Here is a 24,371-nt window from a genome sequence, read left to right as displayed (position 1 = left end):
TTTTATAAAAATTAGCGTTTTCATAAACTGCCAACATTATATTTTCAATAACTAAATGAAACTGAACAATCAAAAACAAGGCATACACAATAATAATTCGTACAATTTCTTATTCCCATAGGTCTGACCTATTTTTAGTAACGTGAGCCTGTGTACACGCATATACATCTAAACAGATTATAATATAGAATTGGCCGCACCTGTATAGACTGTAGTTAGCCATTGAACTTAAATTATGTAACTTTTACTCGGTCGGGTATATGCGTGCACCTATACTCTTTATTGATACAAAGATTCCCAATATATAGGGAATACTCCTTGAATTCTCTGGATTCCGGTGGTAGGCAAACAAATAATGTTTGGTAAATATTAAATACTAAATGGTAATAAATGACTGTATATAGCCACAGTACCACACGCACAGACAATATGACGTGGAGGTCGAGAATCTTGTACGACAACTCGGTTGAAAACCCCAATTAGGTACTTCTTTCGTAATATTGTTCAAAATTCGTATGTGTATAATATTATAATAATATATAATAGGTATGCATGTAATAATAACGAGTCTTCCTGCTCCGCTGACAACTAATTCGCCGCCAACCTAGTTTTGTCGTCACCCATTTAACTTAGCTCCAATTCGCTAAAGTATTACTTTAGGAAATTACTATTTTTGATTTTCAGTAAACTAAGAAATGTTTTGGTTTTACAGTCAAGTGTTCTTTTTTATATATATACACAGTTAAATAGCCACCCCAAGAAAAAAAAATAGTAAAATTACGAAATGTATTGCACAGTGCCATAGTTCATAATACACGTTTTTACCGAAATCATCATTTAAAATAATAATCCTGTAGGCTTACAATGCCTATTTAATATTTATCAACAATCTATTTAAATATTTTTTCATAAAGACACTCTTTTGTACCGGTCTTTTTAACTATTATTTTTTTGCGCAGTAATAAACTAGTATGTCGATTTCTTCGATGGATTAGACATGAATTAATAATTAATAATAACAGTGTTTTCAACTATTACTCAAGCCCCCAACACATCTCAAGACCACATACAAAATTTCTGGACAGTCTGGAAGGACGTCTAAACCGGAATAATTGGCCCATGTAAAAAGTTATGTAAATTGAACAAACGTTGTTTTAATTGTAATCAATACCACTATAGTTTTAACAAATTTACTTATTGTACCAAAAACCTTTGTGAAAAACTCATTAATAAGCTTTTTTTTAAACACCATATTATTCAGAAATACGAGTAGAATGTACTCACTACACACTGTTTCCAGTTCCTACGTATTTAATATACTCTGCAGTAGTTTGGGATAATATATTTTAACAATCATTTTCCAATAAACACAAAAAATAAAATATTTATGTACTAGAGCTCTATTCAGACATGACAATTTTCGAAAGAAATAAATGACAATTGTCACAATCAGATTATTGGAGTCATACTTGGATAATAATTAAAGCTATTATTCGGTGATTAACGTTGATAACAATACACCCATTGATATTACTTTGATATTAACAATTCCTATTGAAAAAATTCGGGGATTTGATCCCATCACGATACCACTCGATTGCATCCAAGCAGAGAACATTTTTCTGAGAATACAATGTAAATCAAATATTGGACAAACATTTGAGCCATCGATATATATATATATATATATATAAGCGGAAAAAAACGATTTCAATAAAACGCAGTTCCGAAAACAGTAAATAAAAATCTAGAGAAAAACTCCATCTGCAGCTTTATATGATTCTGGTATTAATTTTCTTTTTATAACTAATAGATAAACGCGAAGACTTACGAAGAATTTTTTTTCATTATTTATAATCTTTTGGGGTTCAATGATCCGTATTCCTCCTTTCTCCATTTTATCAGCTTTCACATGCAAAAACTCTTTCACCAATTATCCCGGAATATGTGTACCTATAACGCAAGTATAGGTATATGGTATGTACAATATGCATACATGTATGGTCGTTAATGTTTGCAAAGTATAGCTTACACGTGATCAACGACATAGACGAACCACCCTTTAAAGGCTACTGTTTACTGGATAGAATACATCGACGCCACAGACATAAAATAAAATTCACCCACTGCATATTATGGGAAATACTATGAAGGACCTCGCAAACTGTAGCCGACGAGAGTAGTTCGACGGAAAATGTACATTATGTAGATTGTTGACCATAATATATTATAATATACTATAGATCAACATAATATATACATGTATACATGTATACATATATATTTATAATTTACGTATTAACTGTCAGTAGGTAACAATAATTATAACAGCGGCACATCGAACACGCATATTAGATGATATCGAATACGAAGAGACATAAACAATAATAAATGTTAAACGTTCTAATCTAGTGAATGAAGAGTTTTCTGATGGGGGTTATCACTTTTCCGACCGGAAATACTAAAGTGCAAAATGTTACCAAACGAAATGCGCATTTTTCGAACGGGCGCGGCGCTTACGACAAACATGCGATGTACGCGTATAGTTACGTACGTGGTAACCCAACCCTTCATAATATTTAAAATTAAAAAAATAAATCTTTTAGGCTATGTATGATTGGTATACAACACTTATTATTGATTTTACTAGGCAAAACATTTCGATTATCATCTTGATGCATAAGTACTGAACCGATATAGGTAGTTTAATGTTTACTCAAAATTGTTTTAGAATATGAATAATGGATGTTATAAATAATAATACATATTATTGGTTCTTATAAAAAATTCTTCATAACTCTGCAAAAATTATACGATCGTTATGGAATTTATTGCTAGCGGTAATAAACTCCATAATGATGTATATGCAGTATGCGCAATGCGCTTCGAATATTGCATGTGCAATGTGCACTCAAAATTAATGACTGCAGTCTATATTTATAACTAGTGCGTATCGTGGGCGTATTTTGCTGTATATCGGACTACTGCAAGACAAGAAAATTTTCGGAATTGATGGTCGATTCGATTTACGCGAACAAAAATATTGATTCGATAGTGCGTATATAATGGGATATATATTATCGTACAAACGCGTGTACGCAGACGAAACGTATAATATTATGAATGACGCAAAATTATTTATCGAGTAGGTAATAAAATCAATAGCGATCGAATAAAACCGAAATTAAATCTATAATGATGACAAATTATAGGAATTCATGGCATAAGATAGTCACTATTTTACTTCAATACATAATTTTGCGTCATTCACAATATTAGGTACATAATATACGTTTTTCGTCTGCGTATAGAACATAATGAGCATGTACCACTGTCGAATCAATATTTTGTCCGCGTTAATCGACCATCAATTATTCAGAAAATGGTCTCGTCCAGTACCTAGTGTCCTAGTCCGACACATACCACACCTACGATACGTTGCAGTCGTTATAGAGTATAATATATTATATATAGTCATTATTTCTGACTGCAAAATAGTGCACATGCAATATTTTGATGCGCATAACAATCATTGGTACGCAGTATGCACCTCTATAGACTATAATAATATCACGACGAATATTTTAAGCGCGTTACCCATGTTATAATAATATATCAACTATTATAAATCTATGATAGACTTTATTTTTGAGAGTCTATAATACAAGAAACCTCAAAACACACCGTGAAACGGACACACACAATACGAGATGCAGGCCCGGATTAAGATCATTTTTGGCTCAGGGCCAAATAGTTTTAGGGGTCCATAAACATATTTAAAATAACCTAACCCCCATGAATAAATATGTAATCCAGAGAAAAAATTATATTTAAATACTTTTTAAATACAAAAAAAAAATGTTCTTTTTACAAATAATTTTTCTTGCTTTTTTGGAAGTAAACTCTTCAATTATTTTTTTTTTTAATGATCGTAAAGCCCGGCAACTATGGCCATTAGCTGTTTGTTTTTGTTTGTAGGGGAGGGAACTATAGGTGTAACACGTGTGTGTAGTTTTGGCAGATTTTTTAGTGAGCACCCGTGGGTATCTGACATGCCCGGGTGGGGTATGGTGGCACTTCTCTCCGTACACCATGACTTGCCCAAAGAAAAATGCCGCCCGTAAACCGAGGTTTGAACTCTTCAATTATTACTTCATTGGTATTTATTACATCCAAAATATCACTTTCAGAACACCAAACCATTAAATTGGTTAAATTTATCTACGTGAACTGCGTGTTCTGTACTTAATTTGTTTATATTATTATATTATTGGAAACGTATATTAACCACCAGGAGCCCACTATTGTTCGATAACCGTTGTGGGCCCAGATCGGTGTCCCCTATATCCTGGCCTAGATCCTCCATGGGAGTAGAACCTTGGATTCTGTTAATGTATTTGTAATTTATTGTTCCTATAATGATGAAATAGTCAAATTAATAATATTATAATATGAAAACATATATTATATTATATTTGGTACTGTTAAAAATAGTGCAATAAGTTGAGTAATAATGGACACGTAGAGGCCAAAGGGAGCCCTCCGAATTAACAGCTGTATTAAATAAAATGAGTCCCTTGCTCGAACTTCAGATACGAGTATAATATATACTTGTAAAGTTAATCATTTTTGTTTGCAGGTTCACAACAAAGTATAGGTACTTACAAACGCCATGAAGGCAGGAGCCAGGAATGATACATAAAAACGAGGATTTAATGTCAACAAATCTGCTTTAGCCAAGATGGCCCTAAATGCCGTGGCTTTAATAAAAAAAATAAAAAAATATTTGGTTGCTGTAAAACGTTACGCATGCCGACTGGCACGTAAGCTTTTGTAGTAGCGTAATGTTTGTGAAAGGGGTTGGGAGGGGAGAAATGGTGATACGCCGTATGTATAATAAATGTGATTGATAAATCGCGATTACAGTCGGTTATCATTGCGAAGTGAAGCACACGTCCGTTCGTATATGTACCGCACTATTATTGTATTCGTAGGTATATAACGTGTAAAATATTATAATAAACGAATATATGATAATAATATACGCATAATATACGATATTATAATGATGTGTGTGTCGTGTGTGCGTATTACGATTAAAATATTATATAAGGTGCATGCATATAGCGTGCATTATTATCGCAACTTACGACTTATCAACGAGACCGTTTGCTGCACGGGTTAGGTAGGTATACTATGTACCTATGTCACGTCGAATAAGTTTGTAGAAAAAAAAAATTGAATATATTAAGTGTTTAATGTAAAGCGGATTTAAAATCTATTTGGAATTTAAGTATCCTGCATTTATACGATTAATAGTGACGATACGAATTTTTTGTGTTTCTGTTAGGTAATCGTATATAATAAAATATGTGCCCGTATTAAGTAAAAAATGAAACGCACTCGCCATTTCTAATTTTCTATACTAATAAACTAATATCGACTATCAACCAGAACATTATAATTATTCGAACTTTGAAACATTCTATGATAGCTGACGACAAGTGCGCAGATCTTCGTGTCGATTTTATTAGTTTCAGGCACGACCGACATTTTAGAATTAAGTTTTCAGCTATTTGGTCGAATTGCGCATATGTTAATTATAATTTGCCTAATATTATGGGACCATTGGGACCAATACCGCAATCGCATAAACGAATTAAATATAGTGTTAAAATCATATAGATAATAACTACCTAATAAGTAATTATTTGCTATAACATTTTGATAATTGTCTATAGTTAATTATTGATTGTTAATTTTCATTTGTCGTGTCAGTTTGGCATGTGCATATATAATATAATATGAGCGTGTTCTGTAGGTACGCTATACATAAATATAATATACATAATAATATAATAATATAATAGGTAATATATCATAATACATTAAGATATAGGTTATACAATCAGTGGCGTACCTGTGGGGGGGGGGGGGGGCAACAGTGGCATGTCCCCCCCCCCGAGAAGTTTTTTGATGCCATAATGCAAATTCATTGTCCAGCTTAAATAATGTAAATAATAAATATTTTTAATTTTCCCTGATTATAATCGTGTTTGATATCACTTATCAATGTAATTGGGATTAGGAGTTATGGTCATATATAGTCACTATTTTACACAGATACCTATATACTAACTAAATAAGGTACTCCTGTATAATTTACATTGTTATCAAGTGAAGCTTAGCTGTCGACAGCCGCCATTTTCTAGGGGGAGCAAAACATTTCATTCATTATACAAAATGTATTAGGAACAACATCGTTTTTAATGGTAAAATAAAATAGTAAATGTAAAATGACTAAAATATTTTTTTTTGTTTTTAAAACTACAGGTTTAGAAATAATAAAATACAGTACAAAATAAATCGTAATTAATCTGATTTGTCATATGAAATACCGTGCAATTGCCCCCCGACCTTGATGCTTCAATTCACGGTGGGAGTTCGCTATCTAGTATTATATAGATGTCTGTGCTATTTTATAATGTGGTTATCACTTATCATTGATATCAAGTGATCAACACATAGACATGTAGGGAATATAGATAATATAATAAAGAACATATCTATGGATCAACATGAGGACGTTATCATTATTTATTTTGTATCTACTATCTACCTACTTAATGAAGTTAATTGTTTTTTTCCTTGTTTTGTATTAAATATTGTTTGAATTGTTAAATATTATTCATTATGTCTAAATCAAACATTCAGACACAATTGACTCAATGGGTATCAAAAAAAGCTGAAACACGTTGTTGTGATGACAGCACTGGACCCATCACGAAAAAACTTCATACATCTGATCCACAATCTTCCAATTCAAATAATATTATTCCAATTGAATCATCTACACTGTCACAAAATTATGTACTTTTAAACTTAGATTAAAAACTTGGTTAAGGTCAAACATGAGCGAAGAACGCTTGGTTGGGTTAGCTTTGCTTAATATTCATAGACACAGTTGAAGTTGGCGAAGTTATTGATTTATTTGCTGGCAGTAAAAAAAGAAATTTAGATTTTGTTATATGATTCATGTTTTAAGTATTTAACAATAATTTATAATAAAATTTCAGATTATATCATAGCCATAAAAAAATTGTGCATTTAATTTATGACCCCTCCCCCCCAAAAAAAAATGTTTCACAGGTACGCCACTGTATACAATAGGTATTGTCAAACTCAAATAAATCGTTTTACTATCATAATTATCCAACGCATAATATAGGTACCTAGATATGATGCGACCGTCGTAACTAAACTAGGGGAGCTAAGGTGAACTTAGTCTCCACAATTGACGTTTTTGGCACCACCCCTATTGGGCCTTGGGCGTAGTCATTACCCCATGGTTTGACGCCATTGCAATGCATAATATATTACCATAGTACCACTACTGTCGTGTTATTTTACACACTTCACTAATAAAAAATTAATACTAATCTTCTTCGGAGTATTATCAAATATCAGCCAATACGCTATTCATTATTAATGCGCGTAAGTTCAACAATACAAATTTAATACAATTCTAGAGTGGGTTTGAATAAATGAGAATTGTAAATCATTATCTTTTTTATATATTATCGGCTCAAGTAATGTAATATACATAGTTCGATTTTTTATTATGTTTTGGTGTAATGTTTAGTGTTTATGTACTTATCAATAACATTATTATATAGTTTGTCAGTTGTCAATGATATTGTTTGTTAAATTTACGTGATATTTCACTATCTAATCCGAATTATCACTCGTAATATTATTATATAGGGGCGATATTTAAACTGAAATTAATTTGTTTTTTTTTTTTTGACGTTGTTATAGCTTATATATTATGTACACAGTACACTTAAACTGAAAAATAATAGTGATTTTCAATAAAATAATTCATAATACATATAAACTATATTTTCTTATAAACGTAATATTAAAGGGCAAATTTAAATAAACATCAGTACCTACGTCACAATATAATAGGTAGGTTAGGTTAGGTACCTATATACCTAATATGTATTATATATTTATACCACAAAATAATGATATGATATTATCTAGTAGTTTCTGCTAGGTAGCTGAGTTGGTGGATTTCATTTTGGATCATCATTACGTGATTTTGGTTTTTTTTTTTTTTTGGTTTAAATGAGCTTTAATTATCACTCAATCTATGCAAACCCGCAGTAGTTAATTTACAGGCGCGCTATTATTATTGTTATAGTAATTACGAAATAAACGACGGTTAATGTACCAGATTATTGATTTTCTACGAAGATTTATGTTTATGTAAAATACATGGGTTAAATCGATGGTAATATCCGAACTGAAAGTGAAATATAAGGATAAACAGCGCATCGTCGGCCACATAAACTGATGTGAAATATATTATAGTGAATGAAATAATATATTACGTAAAAAAACCTACAAAAGATTATACATTTGATATTATCCAATTTATTTTTTTTAAAACGACCTTTAATCCAAACATAAATTCTTCTTTACATTTGTTTTCGTCTACATCACTATAAGGCTTTCAACAACATCGAGCACATTTATAACTAAATAAAACCTGTTCGTTTTAAAAGCGTTAAAAATGTATATATTCGAATATTTTAAATCTGAACGTTTTATACCGATTGCTTACTTCGATAAATATTAGTATTTAGTAATCGAAATGTATTGTTATCGAATTATTTTATTTTATAACGTATTAGTATGTAGACTCACGCATTAGAAAGAAGAGCGTGAATGTAAGTGGAATATTTTCTTTTGTCAACAACACTTATTGTATAATATTATAAAATCTAATGTATAGGTTAAGAATTTTGACGCCATCCATCATTGTAGACGATAATAAAACTACATAATAATATATTAGGAAGGTACCCCCGAACAGACGGACACATCAACGATTACGTAAATTCGACACAAGTGTTATTGATCACAGAAACCTGCATTCTTATTTATTTATTATTGGTAGGTAGATACTTCACATATTATAATATATTTCGGTCTTATACAATCTATCGCCGAGTACAGGATACATCGACAAATGTATCACGTGGCCATCGATCTCGGGAGTTCGGGACATTTAATATAATATACTATAGGACCATGGAGTTCATCCTTCCGTCCTACCACCCACCTTATCTAACCCGATTGGTACACAAAAGCTGTCGGTGGGTATACTCGATTATATATAATAGTATAACATTCGATGAATCATTCTTGAAGGTCTGTAAATCAGGCGATTGCCGTCGGAATTCGGACGCCACAATAATAATATTATACACCTGAACGAAAATAAGCGTATATAGATAATGTGTATTGTGTAGGTATATATATAATATAAAGTACAGTTAACCGAGTACCCCCAAAGACGTCATCTGTGACCGATGGAGAAACATTATTTGAACATCGGTCAACGCCAGAATGGCTCAAAATATATTATGCGCAAAAGCGTTATATTATATTATTATATTATTAAACAGACACATGCTATAAATAATACGGAAGTGAATTATTATAAAACGTTTAAAATTGATACATAGGTAACTGCAGCATAAGCGTTGTTCGTAATTTGCTTATACATATTATATGAATATATATTATATACACAGCATATAGAAGTGACAAGTTGATGGAAATATAATATAATATTAACTTACACAACAATAATATTATTATTACGTCCTAATCGTCAAAGATACGTAAACAAAATAAAACTCAATATTGCTTTCGAGTTTTACTTTAGTAAGTTAACTTGTTATGAATGAAAATTGTGCTTTTTATTTATTGTTTTATGTTTATAACTGTTTCAATATAATATAAATATTTTTACAATATTGAATGGAGTGTGAGGTTCCTATATCAGGTTATATATATTTTAATAGTATTTTGAAGAGAAAAAAATAATTATACGTATATATTATTCATATAAAAGTAATACTATTATAATTTTGAAAGTACAAATTGCGGTGAGACCATTCGTCACCATAGCCGTGCGCGCGATATATGCAGTTTATTCCAAAAGGGACCATTCATATCCCCTTAAGGCTCTTTTTATATTCTTAAAGATAGGTACAACACATAAAACGTATCAACATTTAACAAAAAAATATAACAATACCATGTGGTAGATAATAAAATTACTTTAAACACAGTTAAAATGATAACATTTAAATTGAGAAAATCGTTGAAAGAATATTTCAGTATCACAATTAGTAACGTAAATTATTAGTCTTTGAATTTTTGTAGTCTCTGTGCGTATAATCGATATCTATACACAACATATAATATTATATTATAATGTACCTAATTATGAATTTACCCATGTAGTTTTATGTGCATATATCTACTTATAAGTACATAATTGACGTAAGTATATAAATAATGAAAAACAAAACGATAACTTAATCAAGTTTACTGTCTTTTGAACAATGTTTTACACGTAAATAAAATTTAAAATTTAATAACATATTTTCTCGGCTAATATAAAACATAATAATATTGGAAATCGAAAATAATAGGTCGGGGAAGCACATACACTCAAATTTGACTATTTATAGTTAGTAATATATCAACTAAAAATTAAAAATAATAACAATTTAATTAAATAGGTATATCCCCATGCATACGTCAACGTTAAATTGAAATGTCCATTATGGGATTATCTTGATTTAGAAACTGCAGTCATGATTTCATAATTGTAGATACAGCAATCTTTTATAGATGTATGTTACTGGACCTCGGTTGGACTTAAAAAAATGTTAAGTGTCCTCCTCTTCGATCAAAACATAGTAAGTTATAATATTGTCTTCTATAATCTATACATATAAATATATAATAATATAGACAATTAATGGTATATTATATACATATAATACACGGTTTAAGTAGAGTGAAATATGACTGTGAGACACTATATTGAATTATAGTTACACACTTACACGTATTTGCATTGCGAATGTGTTTAGACATAGTCGTAATCTGATGGGGGAAAAGGGGGGGGGAATAGTGTACCCCCAGCTCATGGAGCATATTATCTTACCTACTACACGCTTTCTGCATTACCGACACGGTTTTGTTCGAAGTTATCAAGTCGCATAATACAATTTTTATACGAGATCACAACATTAGCTTTGTTGTATCGTCATACTTGAAACTAGGTCTTTTATTATTATTTTAAATCTATGAACTTACATAAAAAAGATGATATAACACTTATTGGCGATTTATAAATGGTAATATGTTTTTTTATAAGTTCGAATAGTTCGATGATATAGAAGGTCAGTTTACGTGTAAAAAATTAATAACTAGAACAAAACTGTATCGATAGTGCGAAATGTAAATTTGATACGTTGTGTATATAATCATTATAATATGATAAATAAATACGACGGATTGTTGTATTACGACGTCCTCTTAATAAAATACTAATATATATTGTGTGGCGAGGAACAACAGCAGTGTTTAGTATGAATGAGCCAATTGTAGTTTGCATCAAGGCCAAAAGAACACCCAAAACGAAAAAAACACGATAACACCACGCACGCACACGTGTGCACACAACACATACTCACTCGTACACACATACATGCATATAAAATACGAAGCTGTTGGGGTCATAACACAACCTACGTGTGCGTGGGTTACGTTATCTTCTTGTATCCAAAGAGCTTATCAGCTTATTTAGTGTGTATTCATTGTGCATGAAACCAATACAAGCGCAATTTTGTGCTGACGTAAAAAAAGAGAGCAAAAATGGGTTTCATTTTAGCGAATAGCCAGCTAATTACCTACCAATAATAGTGAAAAATCGATCGGTGTACAAAAAAAATCTGCACATCGTTCCGAAAACTAGTCAGATACCTAAGAAAAAAAATATTGTGCCTATTTAACAGCATAGTTTGTATATTATAGTACCATACATTTACATAAGGAAATTCAAAAGCCTCTGCAGAATAAAACGTATCAGAAGGGCTGACAACGATGAAATGCAAGAACAATGTTCCTAAGCCGTCTCATATTTTATCTTGGTCGAATCTGAATATATAACAAATGACAATGCTTGCAAAAAAAAAAAAAAACCGTATCTGACAATAGATGAAAAATTCTCACTCCTAACGATAATGGCTTATGGCATAACAAAATGGACCGACATTTTTTCTAAACGCCTACTATATCACCAAACAACTACTCGCATTGATATAGTTTCAGATGCCATCGCTTATTATTGTGCAAACGATATTATAAACATTGCCCTACATAATATTTACCCATACGATAAATTACTATGCCTATATTATTAACGTCGTAAGTGATTATATTATATATGGTCGTAAAAATTTGACGAAGGTTAATTAATATTGCTCATAAGTCATAATATAGTAAAACCATAAATTCATAACTCGTGACATATAATTACATATATGCTGACAAATTGACAAAAAAAAACTAATAAAAGAAATCAAGTTCGGGGAAAAGAATCTTTTGACCCTAATTATAATTAATTTACAACTAATAATAATGACCTGAGCCATTACACTTCCCTCTCACTTTCACTCATACTCCCTTCACGTGTTATTTCATCTATTTATCTACATAAACGTCGATGTATATATGTATATGGTTGTCTATACCATATGACCTTGTACTATCCATGTGACGAACTTATACGAAATTATCGTATTATAACAGAAAATCAAGAAAAAATAGATAGGTACTTAAGGTATTTAATTTTATTTCATTATTAATGAATATAACAACTGTATTACTATAATATCCTTCATGAATGGCGGTCCTACACGAGAGTATTATAATATATAGAACACAACTGTTTTTCAAATGCTTACATTTTTAACTGCAATTAATTGACGTAACAAAAATAAAATCTTACGTATAATTTGATAGATATTTGAATATTACCATCACGTCGTGGTAAGTATATGCAATTTTGTTTTTTATTATAATTATTATAATATTTATGATTTATTATTAAATGTATATAATTTTCATTTTTATTTAGGAACCACTGCCTTGAGGTATTTTCCACAAGTGTAAAATGGATGAGAATTTTTTTCATCCCGTTGGCACGAGACGATGATCTATTTTTGGTACTTGGCCCTCCCCTCCCTATACTGCCATTATTAGGTTGGCGTCCCACGGAGAAATAACGTTTTGTATTATAATTCGCTACAGCCGACCGTCGGGTTGAAGACCTAAGAATTTCAAAATCTAAATAACATTTAATTAATGCATAAAATGTGGTGTGGTCAATACAATTTATTAAGTCCGTCTAGGCGTCGCTAGTGCCAATTTTTCTCTCCTTATCACTATTAAAACAGAATTATTCTATTTGTATATGGAAAAAACGCAACCGCCAACCAACAAGTTGTATCCTGTTCTTAGATTATAGACGAAATGTAAAATAAATGACGAAGCATATTATGTTCCTAAAACTCTAACGAAATTAAATATTAAAGTATAATATTATAGAATTTATTTATCAATTTAAATTAAAATGCAAGCAATATTGAAACTAAAATATATTGATAACGATTTCTTATAAACGAACCATTAATATTTAATGAACATAATTTTGTTTTAATGATTGTTAAAAGGTTATTCATTACATACTTATATGTGGCGAGAATATTCATTGTTTTTTAAATTAAATTTCAAATAATTTATATGTGTGTATAATATTATGATAGGTACGCATTCGAATACGTATAGAATTATTGGAAGTTCGAATTATTGATCATTGAATAAATCATAATATTATTATTGTACACGGATTCAACGAAATAGTTTTAAAATGTCATTGGACAATAGAAGACAACAGACACAGTCACACAGAGATAAATGATAATAATAATAATAAAAAAATATTATAAAAAAAATCAATGGATTCAATAAATTACCAATCGAGCTCACTCTAGGATAACATAAATAAATTGTGCGCGTTAATGGACTGTGAAACGGCGCGTATGGGTCCTCGCGACAATCGTATCACTCTTAATGTCTCAGTACACATCATATTGTATAATATTATTATGATATTAGAATAATATAAAATATAATAATTATTGAGACATCGTTCACTCCACTTAATAATGACACGGGGGAATACTTTTTATATTTTATAAATAAAATATAAATAGGAAAATCTAATAAGCACACACATGACGATACACGCATTGCAGTTAAAAAATCGCGAACTGTCTGCACAGCTTTCGACACACGGGCGCGCGTGCGCAGGTATTACATTATGCACATACGTAAACACTAAACACGATACTGTTATAAGGCAGAAAAAGAAAAAAACAATATGCCACACGCGATTTGTATGGAAGGCACGGGACTTCCGAAATGGGTTTGAAAAAATTTTCAAGTTGACCTACCGCGTTGTATAATGCAAATGTTATAGGCGTTCATGATGGGATGCAGTAATGGGCAGTAATGTCGTAAAATATAATTTCGCTCCGTGACTCGATTCAGTTAACACTATACACTCCGGTGGAGAAGGCTCTTGTATATTATTATTATTATTTTATGTTTTTTTTTTTTTTTATTATTGCCATCCATTGGCAGCAGCGTAGTCGCCGAACTATCATCATCATAATATCGGTTTACGTCCATGCTATATAATATTATATTATTCTACGCAGTGGCCGCCGGTCGGTCGACGATATCGACATATTAAACCACCACGTTGGAATCAATGCAAAAGGAACGGTATTCAAGTCTGAAAAGAATATTTACTTACCACCAGATGGATATTTTATTAGGTATTGTCGTGTATAAAATAAGTTTATCATATGAGACGAAAAATGTCGATCTCATTTCTTGTATGCAGAGGATCGAGTTGTAACGAAAATTATGATACGTAACGTGCATACCTATACTGAAGTTGTGTGTGGGTGTGTGTGTAAAGCGTAATCACTAATAACTAATAAGTAATTAACACGCTATTTTAGAGAAGAAATAATTATTGGCTGATGACTAATAGATGGATATAATATTATAGAAAATAAAACCATAAAATTTTATAATAATGTACGCCTTAATATAGATAAGATTTTCGACTGCGAACTGCAAAACGGTTTTCTTTCGTTTCAACACTAATCACGGTCTTTGGTTATAATTTATAAACTTATAATATAATAAGTTGTACCATTGATTATAAAATAGAATAGTATATTACTCTATTCATACGTTTATTTTATGTCGAGGGATTTACGGAATTTGACCGAAAAACAACCTCAATAATATTAACGTATATCTTGCGTCTGAATAATACAGATACTTATAATTTACATAGGCACTATAAACATTATTAGAGTAGAAATGAACAAAATAATATTATTATGGTACGCGTTTTCAGCCAAATATGCTGTACAATAGAAATTGAAGTGCGTAAACGCGTAGTAGATTTGTATAATTTATGTAAATTATAAATTCGATCATTTAAAGTTATTAAACCCTATTTATACACGTTTCACCATTTCTTTAAAGCCTTTGTATTGTAAAATACTACATAATATAATTTCATCAGACGGAAAATGTGTTAGGTATATACATTGTATCGTACATTATGATTGGTAATTATATTTAAATCGTGAGTATCGATTACACAAAATACAATTTGAGAAAATTGTAATTTACACACTAGAAAACTATTCTCTCGGTTATTTAAAAAAGCGAACAAACGCTTATCATAATTCGCGATGTATACATTGTTATAGATTCTATCAAATAGCATTCGAATATTGCGTGCGATAATGTCTAGCAAAATTAATGAATTATAAGTCTAATACGACAATATAATAATGGTATGAATATAATATTAATAAAATAATTATTTAATTGATACGTACAACCTACTTCTAAGTTGTTAGTAACCAGCATAGTTGTTTGGGTAACTTCAATTGTAATAAAAAATGTATATATTATTATAATAATGGTTTAATTTAAATTGTACATGTCAGCGTTAAATGTGAACAATATAATTGAATTCTAGAAACGTTGAATAATTACTATTTAGAATAAAAAATCAAAGACAAATTTCTAGTTAATATTATAATTTATAATGCATAGTGAGAATCTCGTATAATCTAAATAATATGCAAAATAATATAGTACATCAAACGATAAAATAATAGTTTTTAAAATGTTGTTATTGTGACGTATTGATATATTATGGTTTCTTTAAGACTAACTATATCAAATATCAATGCAAATGCCATGGCTAATACATAAAACAATTTATTTAGTCCGTTAATTTTGAAATACGATATTATGTTTATAACGCATTTGTTTTTATTATACATAAATTGTTGGAATTTAAATAATTTTCAAGTATAATGGAACATTACATTTTATATGTTTGTTATTTAAACTGTTATTACATATTAAATATTATTTTTTTATTTTTTTCATCAAACTCGATTATTTAAAGACTTAATGCATTTATGCATAGTATATATATATTATATTTATATAATATGCATTTGGGTTTATTGAAATAGATAGTATGTGTACATTATACAGTATACGTATATACATTTTGTATATTTTCGAGATTGAAAACCGTTGGAATACATCATAACCTGCTTTATCTACATAATATTTAAATATTATTGTGATTAGAATAGATATATTTTTAAAACAAAACAAAATAATGACTTGACTTTCAAAATTCATTATCATTTATGTTTATAGAATTTATCGACATATTCGGTATATAATATTAACATTTAGTGACAGGTGACAAGTAATATTTAATTTTATTGAGGTAAATAACAGCATTTATATCAAGTTCACATTGATAAAGAATCCTATTCTATAACAATATAATCTAGATAAGTATAAGCAATTTTATCCAATCATTTGTAATAGGTACTCGGAAATGACAATGAATTAATTAATAATATTATCCTTTTAAAATTATTCATATAAACAAACTGTTGTCTACATTAAACATACTTATTTAATCTATAATAATTAATAATAATATGCTCATTAAATAACGTTAAAATATTAGGTATTGTTTTTTGCTTTATATTCAAAAATTAATTTTAAGACAATATACCTAATTGTATCCATATTTGTTATTGTCAACAACTTAATATGAAGCATCAGCATATTGTGATTAGTAAATATGGATCAGAATACAAAATACAAAATAATAAAAATCGGTTTATTAAAATTAATTAAAACTGCAGTAGATAACTAAATAATTACAACAAATCAATGAAGCTAAATTAAAACTCGATGTAATCATATTACTCATTCATAGCTGTTTTAATGAACCCAATGAGGTCATTAATACATGAGCCATTCAAAATTAGTAAATATTATACCATAGTGGACACGAAACAATAAATTATAACATAACAATATTTAATAATCCTTGGTGAAAATGTATATTAAAATATAAGGAAAAGTATTATAACTAGATATTTATTGTTAATTATTAAATATACAGGTAGCTACTAAAAATATTTTAATATTGTGCGTTATTTTAATTGGTAACATTTAGGGGAAAGTAACAAGCGATTTACATTTTATAGAGGTAAAACTATAATAAAATAAAATAAACTATAAAGTATATAGTATGACGTATAATTATACAAATCATACCTCAACAGTTGGTACCTATAATAAAATTAACTTTAAGGAAAACGTGGGTTTGCTGGTTCATTAACAATTTATATTGTATTTATTATTTATGTATACCAAACAAATAAAAGATTCTCTCTCAGAAATTCAATTCGTAAATAATTAAAATCAGAAATAAATAACCCTGGCAATATAATATTCCTTATTTTTATAAAATATGTTCAGTTACCGGTACAATCTTACATAACTACAGTAATTCAATTTTTAAACCAAATATAATTTTCAAAAACATATTGTTAGTATAAATTAAAATAGATACATAAAACGTCATTGAATTTTACAATACTGCGCATTATAGTTATTTATAAAACTTGTTATTTCTTGTTGTTAATTTAAGTTTAAATTAGATAGTGATTTACAAATTTGGGGTTGACATTATATTTTTTAAAAGTATTTATTTAAGTTACGTTACAGATACAGTGAATAGTTCCAAAACAATAACCAATAGGTGGGTGCAAATGACGAAACATAAACATTATACATTAATTTACGTAGTACAGAAATCCCGTAATAGGCCAACGTTCAAATATTTTTAAAAGTCTACCTATAGTATAATATAAACCTTGAAAGAGTTATGCGAACATATTATATCCCATGGGTATTTAACATGACATTTTTAAATACAGCGTAGTTATTACAGTTTATAGGTACTCGTTACTAGTGCAAGATGAATTAAAATTATTCAATCGAACACCATACTTTAGTTTTTATAGTTTAATATTTTATCCACTTAAAATTGAATAGGCCAATAGTCCATATCCCCATATGAAAGTCTGTTACATAACAAAAGGGATGTATCATATATTTTATATTTTATTTAGACCTACGATTTCATGTTTGTTTAAACGTGGCAGTTGAAGCATATTATTTTTAGAGTACTGTGAACATATTATTATGGGTACTTTATCTTTAAACTGCAGACAATCTCGCGGGCGATATTATTAACACAGTTAAAAGGTGAACAGGTGATGTACCTACATATTATAATATAATTATTGCTGATACCTGCAATGGTTGTATACCTAATGAATGTTTTTGACAACAAAATCAGAAATTGATAACGTTTCTAGGTATACTGCTGTAATTATTGCTTATGAAAACAACATAAGTATAACTATTTAGCTTCCTCCCAAGACAAAATTTGAATATTAAAGTATCTCCAAACTCCAACATAGCATAATATATCATACAAAATGATATTATTTACATATTACATTATCTCATCGTCGTTGTTTTTACCGTTACGTAATATTATTATATTGACAGATTCAGAGGACAATGCGATGTTTTGGTTTTGCCATTGGGTCTGGAAATACCTACTCGTATGATTTTCTGATATTCTACATTATATTATAATTAGGGTTATAAAATTTCATGAAATTTATTTTCTTGAAATATTTCATTTTGATGAAAAATAAAAATAAAATGTTTATTATAACTGAAAGTTTATAGTCGTCAACTTCTAAGTGAATATTTTTAAAAGTTGGTTTATTGTATGAAACAAAAAAAATATGAAATATATTTACATATAATTTATAAGTTGTTTAACAAATCTATAATAGTCATAAAAAACTATATGATCTAAGTATTAAATAATGAACCCAGAGCACCTTCACATCACTCAGCCACATATTATACGACTTTTGTATACTTTTTAATTACTGAAAATACACTATTATTTCATTCATTGTTGGAATTGACTTCGACTTTATAACAAACCATTATATTTTGGATCGCTGATATACAACAATATTTTAAAACTCATGTAAAAAAATGTTTTTATTCACAAAATAATGCCAGGAATATTTTTCAGCACTAAATGATATAGAATATACAAATATGAAATAATAAATCAACAAAAATAATATGTTTTTTTTTAATTCTAAGTGTTTAATCAATTTATTGTTTCTAATCATCTATAACCGAACACGTTTAAAAGAAGAAAAAATATTTTTCATAATTTCATTGAAATATTTCAAGAACAGTGAAATTTTCAATTTTGAAAAATTTCAAGTGAAATATTTCAAATTTAGAACCCTAATTATTATATATACAGTCGTCAGCCGGAAGCAAACACCGCATGGGCCTGGAAAATGGAGAGAGTATTCATAATAATATATCGTCTGTAAACAAATAGCTGGAGAGGTTTAAAAACATCGTACCTTTAATTATAATAACACGACGCAAAAGAAAATAGGGTCGGTAAAAACACTTTGTCACGCAGTAAAATCGACCTCAAAAAAAAAAAAAAAGAAACTTATAGTGAAATATAATATAATATATATGTATATCCACGTATTTGTCCTTGAAACTATACACAAACGTAAATAGTGTTATTTATGCGAGCATACGCCGCCGACGGACGGAATATCAACACGGCAATTTTCCACCTGTATCCAGACTCCGGTATTTGCGCCGCGTTCGAAGTATAACGGCCGGAGGCCAAGGGCGCGGCGCGTTCGCGACGGTTTTGAAAATTTCGAAAAACAACGCTCGCGTTTGGGTTTGAAATAAAATATATACTTGTTGAAAATCATATTTTATAAAATAGCCAATATTATGTATAATATAATGGTGGCGGCGGCGGCGGCGTCCCGGACAGATTTGCAACATAATAATATAATAGTATAATAATACATCAAGTTTAAATATATAAAGTACCTACACAGTTACACGTTAACCAACGCGTGAAGCGTGTATACCGTACACTGCACTTGTCGGGTTCTGCTGTAATTTACTAATTTGGGCAAGACAGTGATATAGACCCGTGATTGGCAATGATTCTACCTACGTTCTGAACGTGTAATGTCATTGTTATAATACCTATACACGCCACTGGTATTGCGTTTTTGTTTCACTCAGTTTACCTTCGTGTTTCCGACCGATTTCGACGGGACACGGTCACACGGAGGATACCGCACGTCGGGTAATAATTATTGCGGTATAGCGCCGGTTGCGTTGCTATTATCCGTATGACCGTGTGTAAACTGTACGACCGCATCGGTGCAGCGCTTGTGTCCGATTACGTACGATTACTACGATTGTTTCACTGCAGGCGACTTGTGACTATAGTCACTACTAAGTGCGCCGCTAGAATTTATTAAATTACCTATACTCGCGTGTTGTGCGCCGCTAATTACCTACTTATTAAGCATCAAAAACGTTTATATATATATAGATACACATACGAGCAAAGTAGTGTATAATAATGTCGTTGTTTTAATTATCACCGTGCACGCTTACATTGTATACAATATGAGTCCATAATACGACGACGAAAATAATTTACCGACCGACGGACGCCGTCTGGGCATCGTAACAATATGAGGAGAGATTTTTCGAGTGGCCATATAAGGGGGGGGGACGTGTATGCTCACAAATCTTCGAAACGAACACACCGGTGCGACGGATATCTATGACAATAATAATTAGCAATTCGTGTAGGTATAATATTATTAAACTTGCGACCGACAAACCTACTGGCTACTATCAATGAAATACTATATTGACTATAAACACTAATGTCACAATCGATAGTACTGGGCACCAAGTACCCACATGTGGGTAATAATAATGTATTGTACGGGCGTCGTTTTGGCATTTTACCGAGCTGGGACCCGTATAGCTTAGTGGACTGACGGACGGACGGTATTTACCTTTTTTGTTCAGATAATTCTTGACGCATTTCAGGAACTCCGGCAACCGGAATGTGTGCATGGTTCTATTAAACCGGTCATAAAATGTCCGTGACTATTACGATTGTATTTTTTTTTTGGTGAATATTTCCGTCGTGTTATGCCTAATTATTTATTTTTTTTTAGATATTATATTATATTATATTATTTACAAATTATAATCTAACAAAAGCCCGTTGTCGTGATACGGTATAATTTCGACGCACATAGAAGACTATACCGCGGTATTGTACACGATACGAGTATAGAAACAACACTGTAGAATGTAAAATCTAAAAAAATAAATAACATTAACGACCGTCGGAAATAGTGATACAAACTAGATTAAAGAATAGAGAAAAAGATTTAGAGAGAGCTGCGTGCTTAAGTACATAACACCAGAATAAGTGTTCAGCGTCTAACCGTCGGTAACAAACTGAACCGATTCCGAAGTCGAACTAGGCAGTGAACGGCGGTGGCGGCGGCGGCGGTAGTGGCGCGCGGTGGCGGCGGGCGGACGCGTATGTGTTTTTGTAACACACGTTAAAACACGAGAACGTATGCGGCCGGATGGTCGGATGGAAAAGGGTTACCCGCAACGAATACTCCGCAAGATCTTCGCACGCGCGCTTTGGCGTCTGCGTTTGCTTATACCTCGTGGATGGTTTATGCTAAAAAACTCGCCGCTGACTATCACCCATTTTATCAATGTTGTACAACACTATCGTGCTTATTACCACTATTGAAGTGTAGTTTTTAATAGTTTTTTTCGAAAAAAAAAAATGTCTAACCAGTCCGCAGTCGGCGAATACATAGGTACCAAATACGTGTATGAAAATAAATAAAAATCTACTTGACGTTGACTTATTATAGACAGTATAACTGTATAGGTATAAGATATAATATGCCCATAGGTAGGTACATCAATATACAAAATATTCAAATATCGTATACATTAATAATCTATTTATCTATTGCGATAGACATTTATTGCGTTTCGTAATTCTTATATCGACAATTGACAAACACAACTTATAGTTTTTTATATAATATTTAAGTACACATACAATGACGTATAATGACAAAACAATTACATTTTTTTCTTATCAAATAGGTTTTTCAGGCATAAACCGATATTTTGACCTCAATTGAAAATTTTAAAGAGTTGAAAAGAATCTTTTTTTTTAGTAAATCACTGCCAATGATTTTACTCATAATTAATATATCAAAATATGACTCATGATTTGACAATAAAAACCAAAAATATAGAAAGTAGAAACACTGTTCATGGCGATTATTCCGAGTGCTAAATCCGAAATATCTTTATAGGTTGGAATTATAATTTATAACAATCTTTTAACGTGATATTTCCAATGCTCTTTTATAAGAAACAAAAATTTGATATTTTTATTTATAAGAGGGAGAAAGCGCCAAATGGTAGCCTTCGTGTCCACAGTGCCAAAATCATAATAGTATGGTGCATTTAACATTAGTACCTATAGCGCCGGTCTTAATTTTATCAGAGTTTATGTAGAGTCAATTTTTTGGCGACAATAATTGTCTGTCCTTTGTTTGTGTATAATAATATCTTTATCCCGATAGAATGAGAAATAAAGGTAAACATCAGCTAGTAACCAGGTTCGTAATTAAAATATTATCTTGTATAATCTATGACTCTATTATTCTACAGAATATACGATTCTTCCAGTCAGAATGTTTGATCTTAATTATGAAGTCATTATTATATCTGATAAGTACATTAGCAAGAAAAACTTGGTATTGGAGGTTACTAGAATTCAGTAACTAACTACTAGCACGAAATGAATTCACAAATTATATGATAACTGTACTTAAACTTAATAAAATAAAATAACAGTAACATTTTTTTAATTTCCTAAATATTTATTGAATACTTACTTACCTACTTACTTAGGAACAAATAAACCATTATTCAAATTAAATTAATACTACCAGGAATTGTGAATACTGAATAACATTTTTCAATGACGCAGTTAATATCAAGATTCAAGATTTGGATTTGAATATTTTATTAATAATTTTATTCGATGAACAGCTAACAAGGCTAAACAAGAATATTGTTCATTCGGTCATCGGAGCTCATATTATAATAATACTATATTACTATAGTATTGTCATTTTTATTATATATTTTAATCCCCAGACAGAAAAAATACGACATTGAATCGAATTGTAATTTGCGATTTTCTTATTTTACCAGGAAAAAACTTTAAAATATGTTTATTCAAATCTATTTCGTGAAACATGTGATTTTCATATGACCTATTCATTGAGATTTAATAATGTAATAAAACTTGTTTAATTTTCCAATTGTTGTTTTTATAGTTGAGTATTTTACAATAGTCTTTTACAATGACTGTGAACAACTACTATAAGTAGATCGTAGATATATAATAATTAATAAATAATATCTATTCATCGATTATTCATCATACAAAAAGTAAATATTAAGCTCTTGTAAATGACGTAATCACTATGAGCTTACGATAATATTTTGAATTGAAGCTTTTGATAATCTATACATTTTAGACAGATGATATGTGTAATATTATTACTAATGAAATGAAATAATTTGGTTACGTACAACTTACAACTGCTAAATATAAATTCTAAATAAGAAAATTAGTAATGAACGAATCTAATTTTTTTCTTTCTATAAACTTGACATTTTCTATTATACGGAAACCAAACGTTTCGCAAAAACAAATCAATATATCTATAAATGTATGTATATACAATTTATAAATGCGTGTATTAAAAAACCTTGTGCCTTATAAAGGTAATAGATAAAAAAAAATGGTAAATATATAGTTATGTAAAAAAATAGATGAATACATAATTTTAAAAAACCCAACGTAAATGCGAAATAAATAAATATTGTAATATTCACATTTCACACACACACACACACACACACACACACACACACAATACATATTATTATTATTTTTTGATTTCAACCCGCGATCATTGTGCAACGATTTA

General features: G+C 30.0%; 1 protein-coding gene across 3 annotated transcripts in view; it reads right to left on the bottom strand.

The window, feature by feature from the left end:
- LOC132937953 (dual 3',5'-cyclic-AMP and -GMP phosphodiesterase 11-like) overlaps positions 1-24,371 on the bottom strand; it is an 89,551-nt gene that overhangs the window by 19,037 nt on the left and 46,143 nt on the right. Inside the window, exon 1 of one of the 3 annotated variants that reach the window (XM_061004591.1) lies at positions 21,330-21,783. The exons of 1 other annotated variant lie outside the window; for it this stretch is intronic. Coding sequence is in view for 1 of the 2 variants with exons in the window: in XM_061004592.1 (XP_060860575.1) it covers positions 21,330-21,390 (61 nt within the window). In the remaining variant the exon portion in view is untranslated. Of the gene's footprint in view, positions 1-21,329; positions 21,784-24,371 lie in introns of those variants that run through there. One more of the 3 variants, XM_061004592.1, reaches the window with a different exon arrangement.

The sequence above is a fragment of the Metopolophium dirhodum genome, chromosome 2 (genome assembly GCF_019925205.1).
Source record: "Metopolophium dirhodum isolate CAU chromosome 2, ASM1992520v1, whole genome shotgun sequence".
NCBI lineage: Eukaryota > Metazoa > Arthropoda > Insecta > Hemiptera > Aphididae > Metopolophium > Metopolophium dirhodum.
This window is presented reverse-complemented; position numbering and strand designations above follow the sequence as displayed.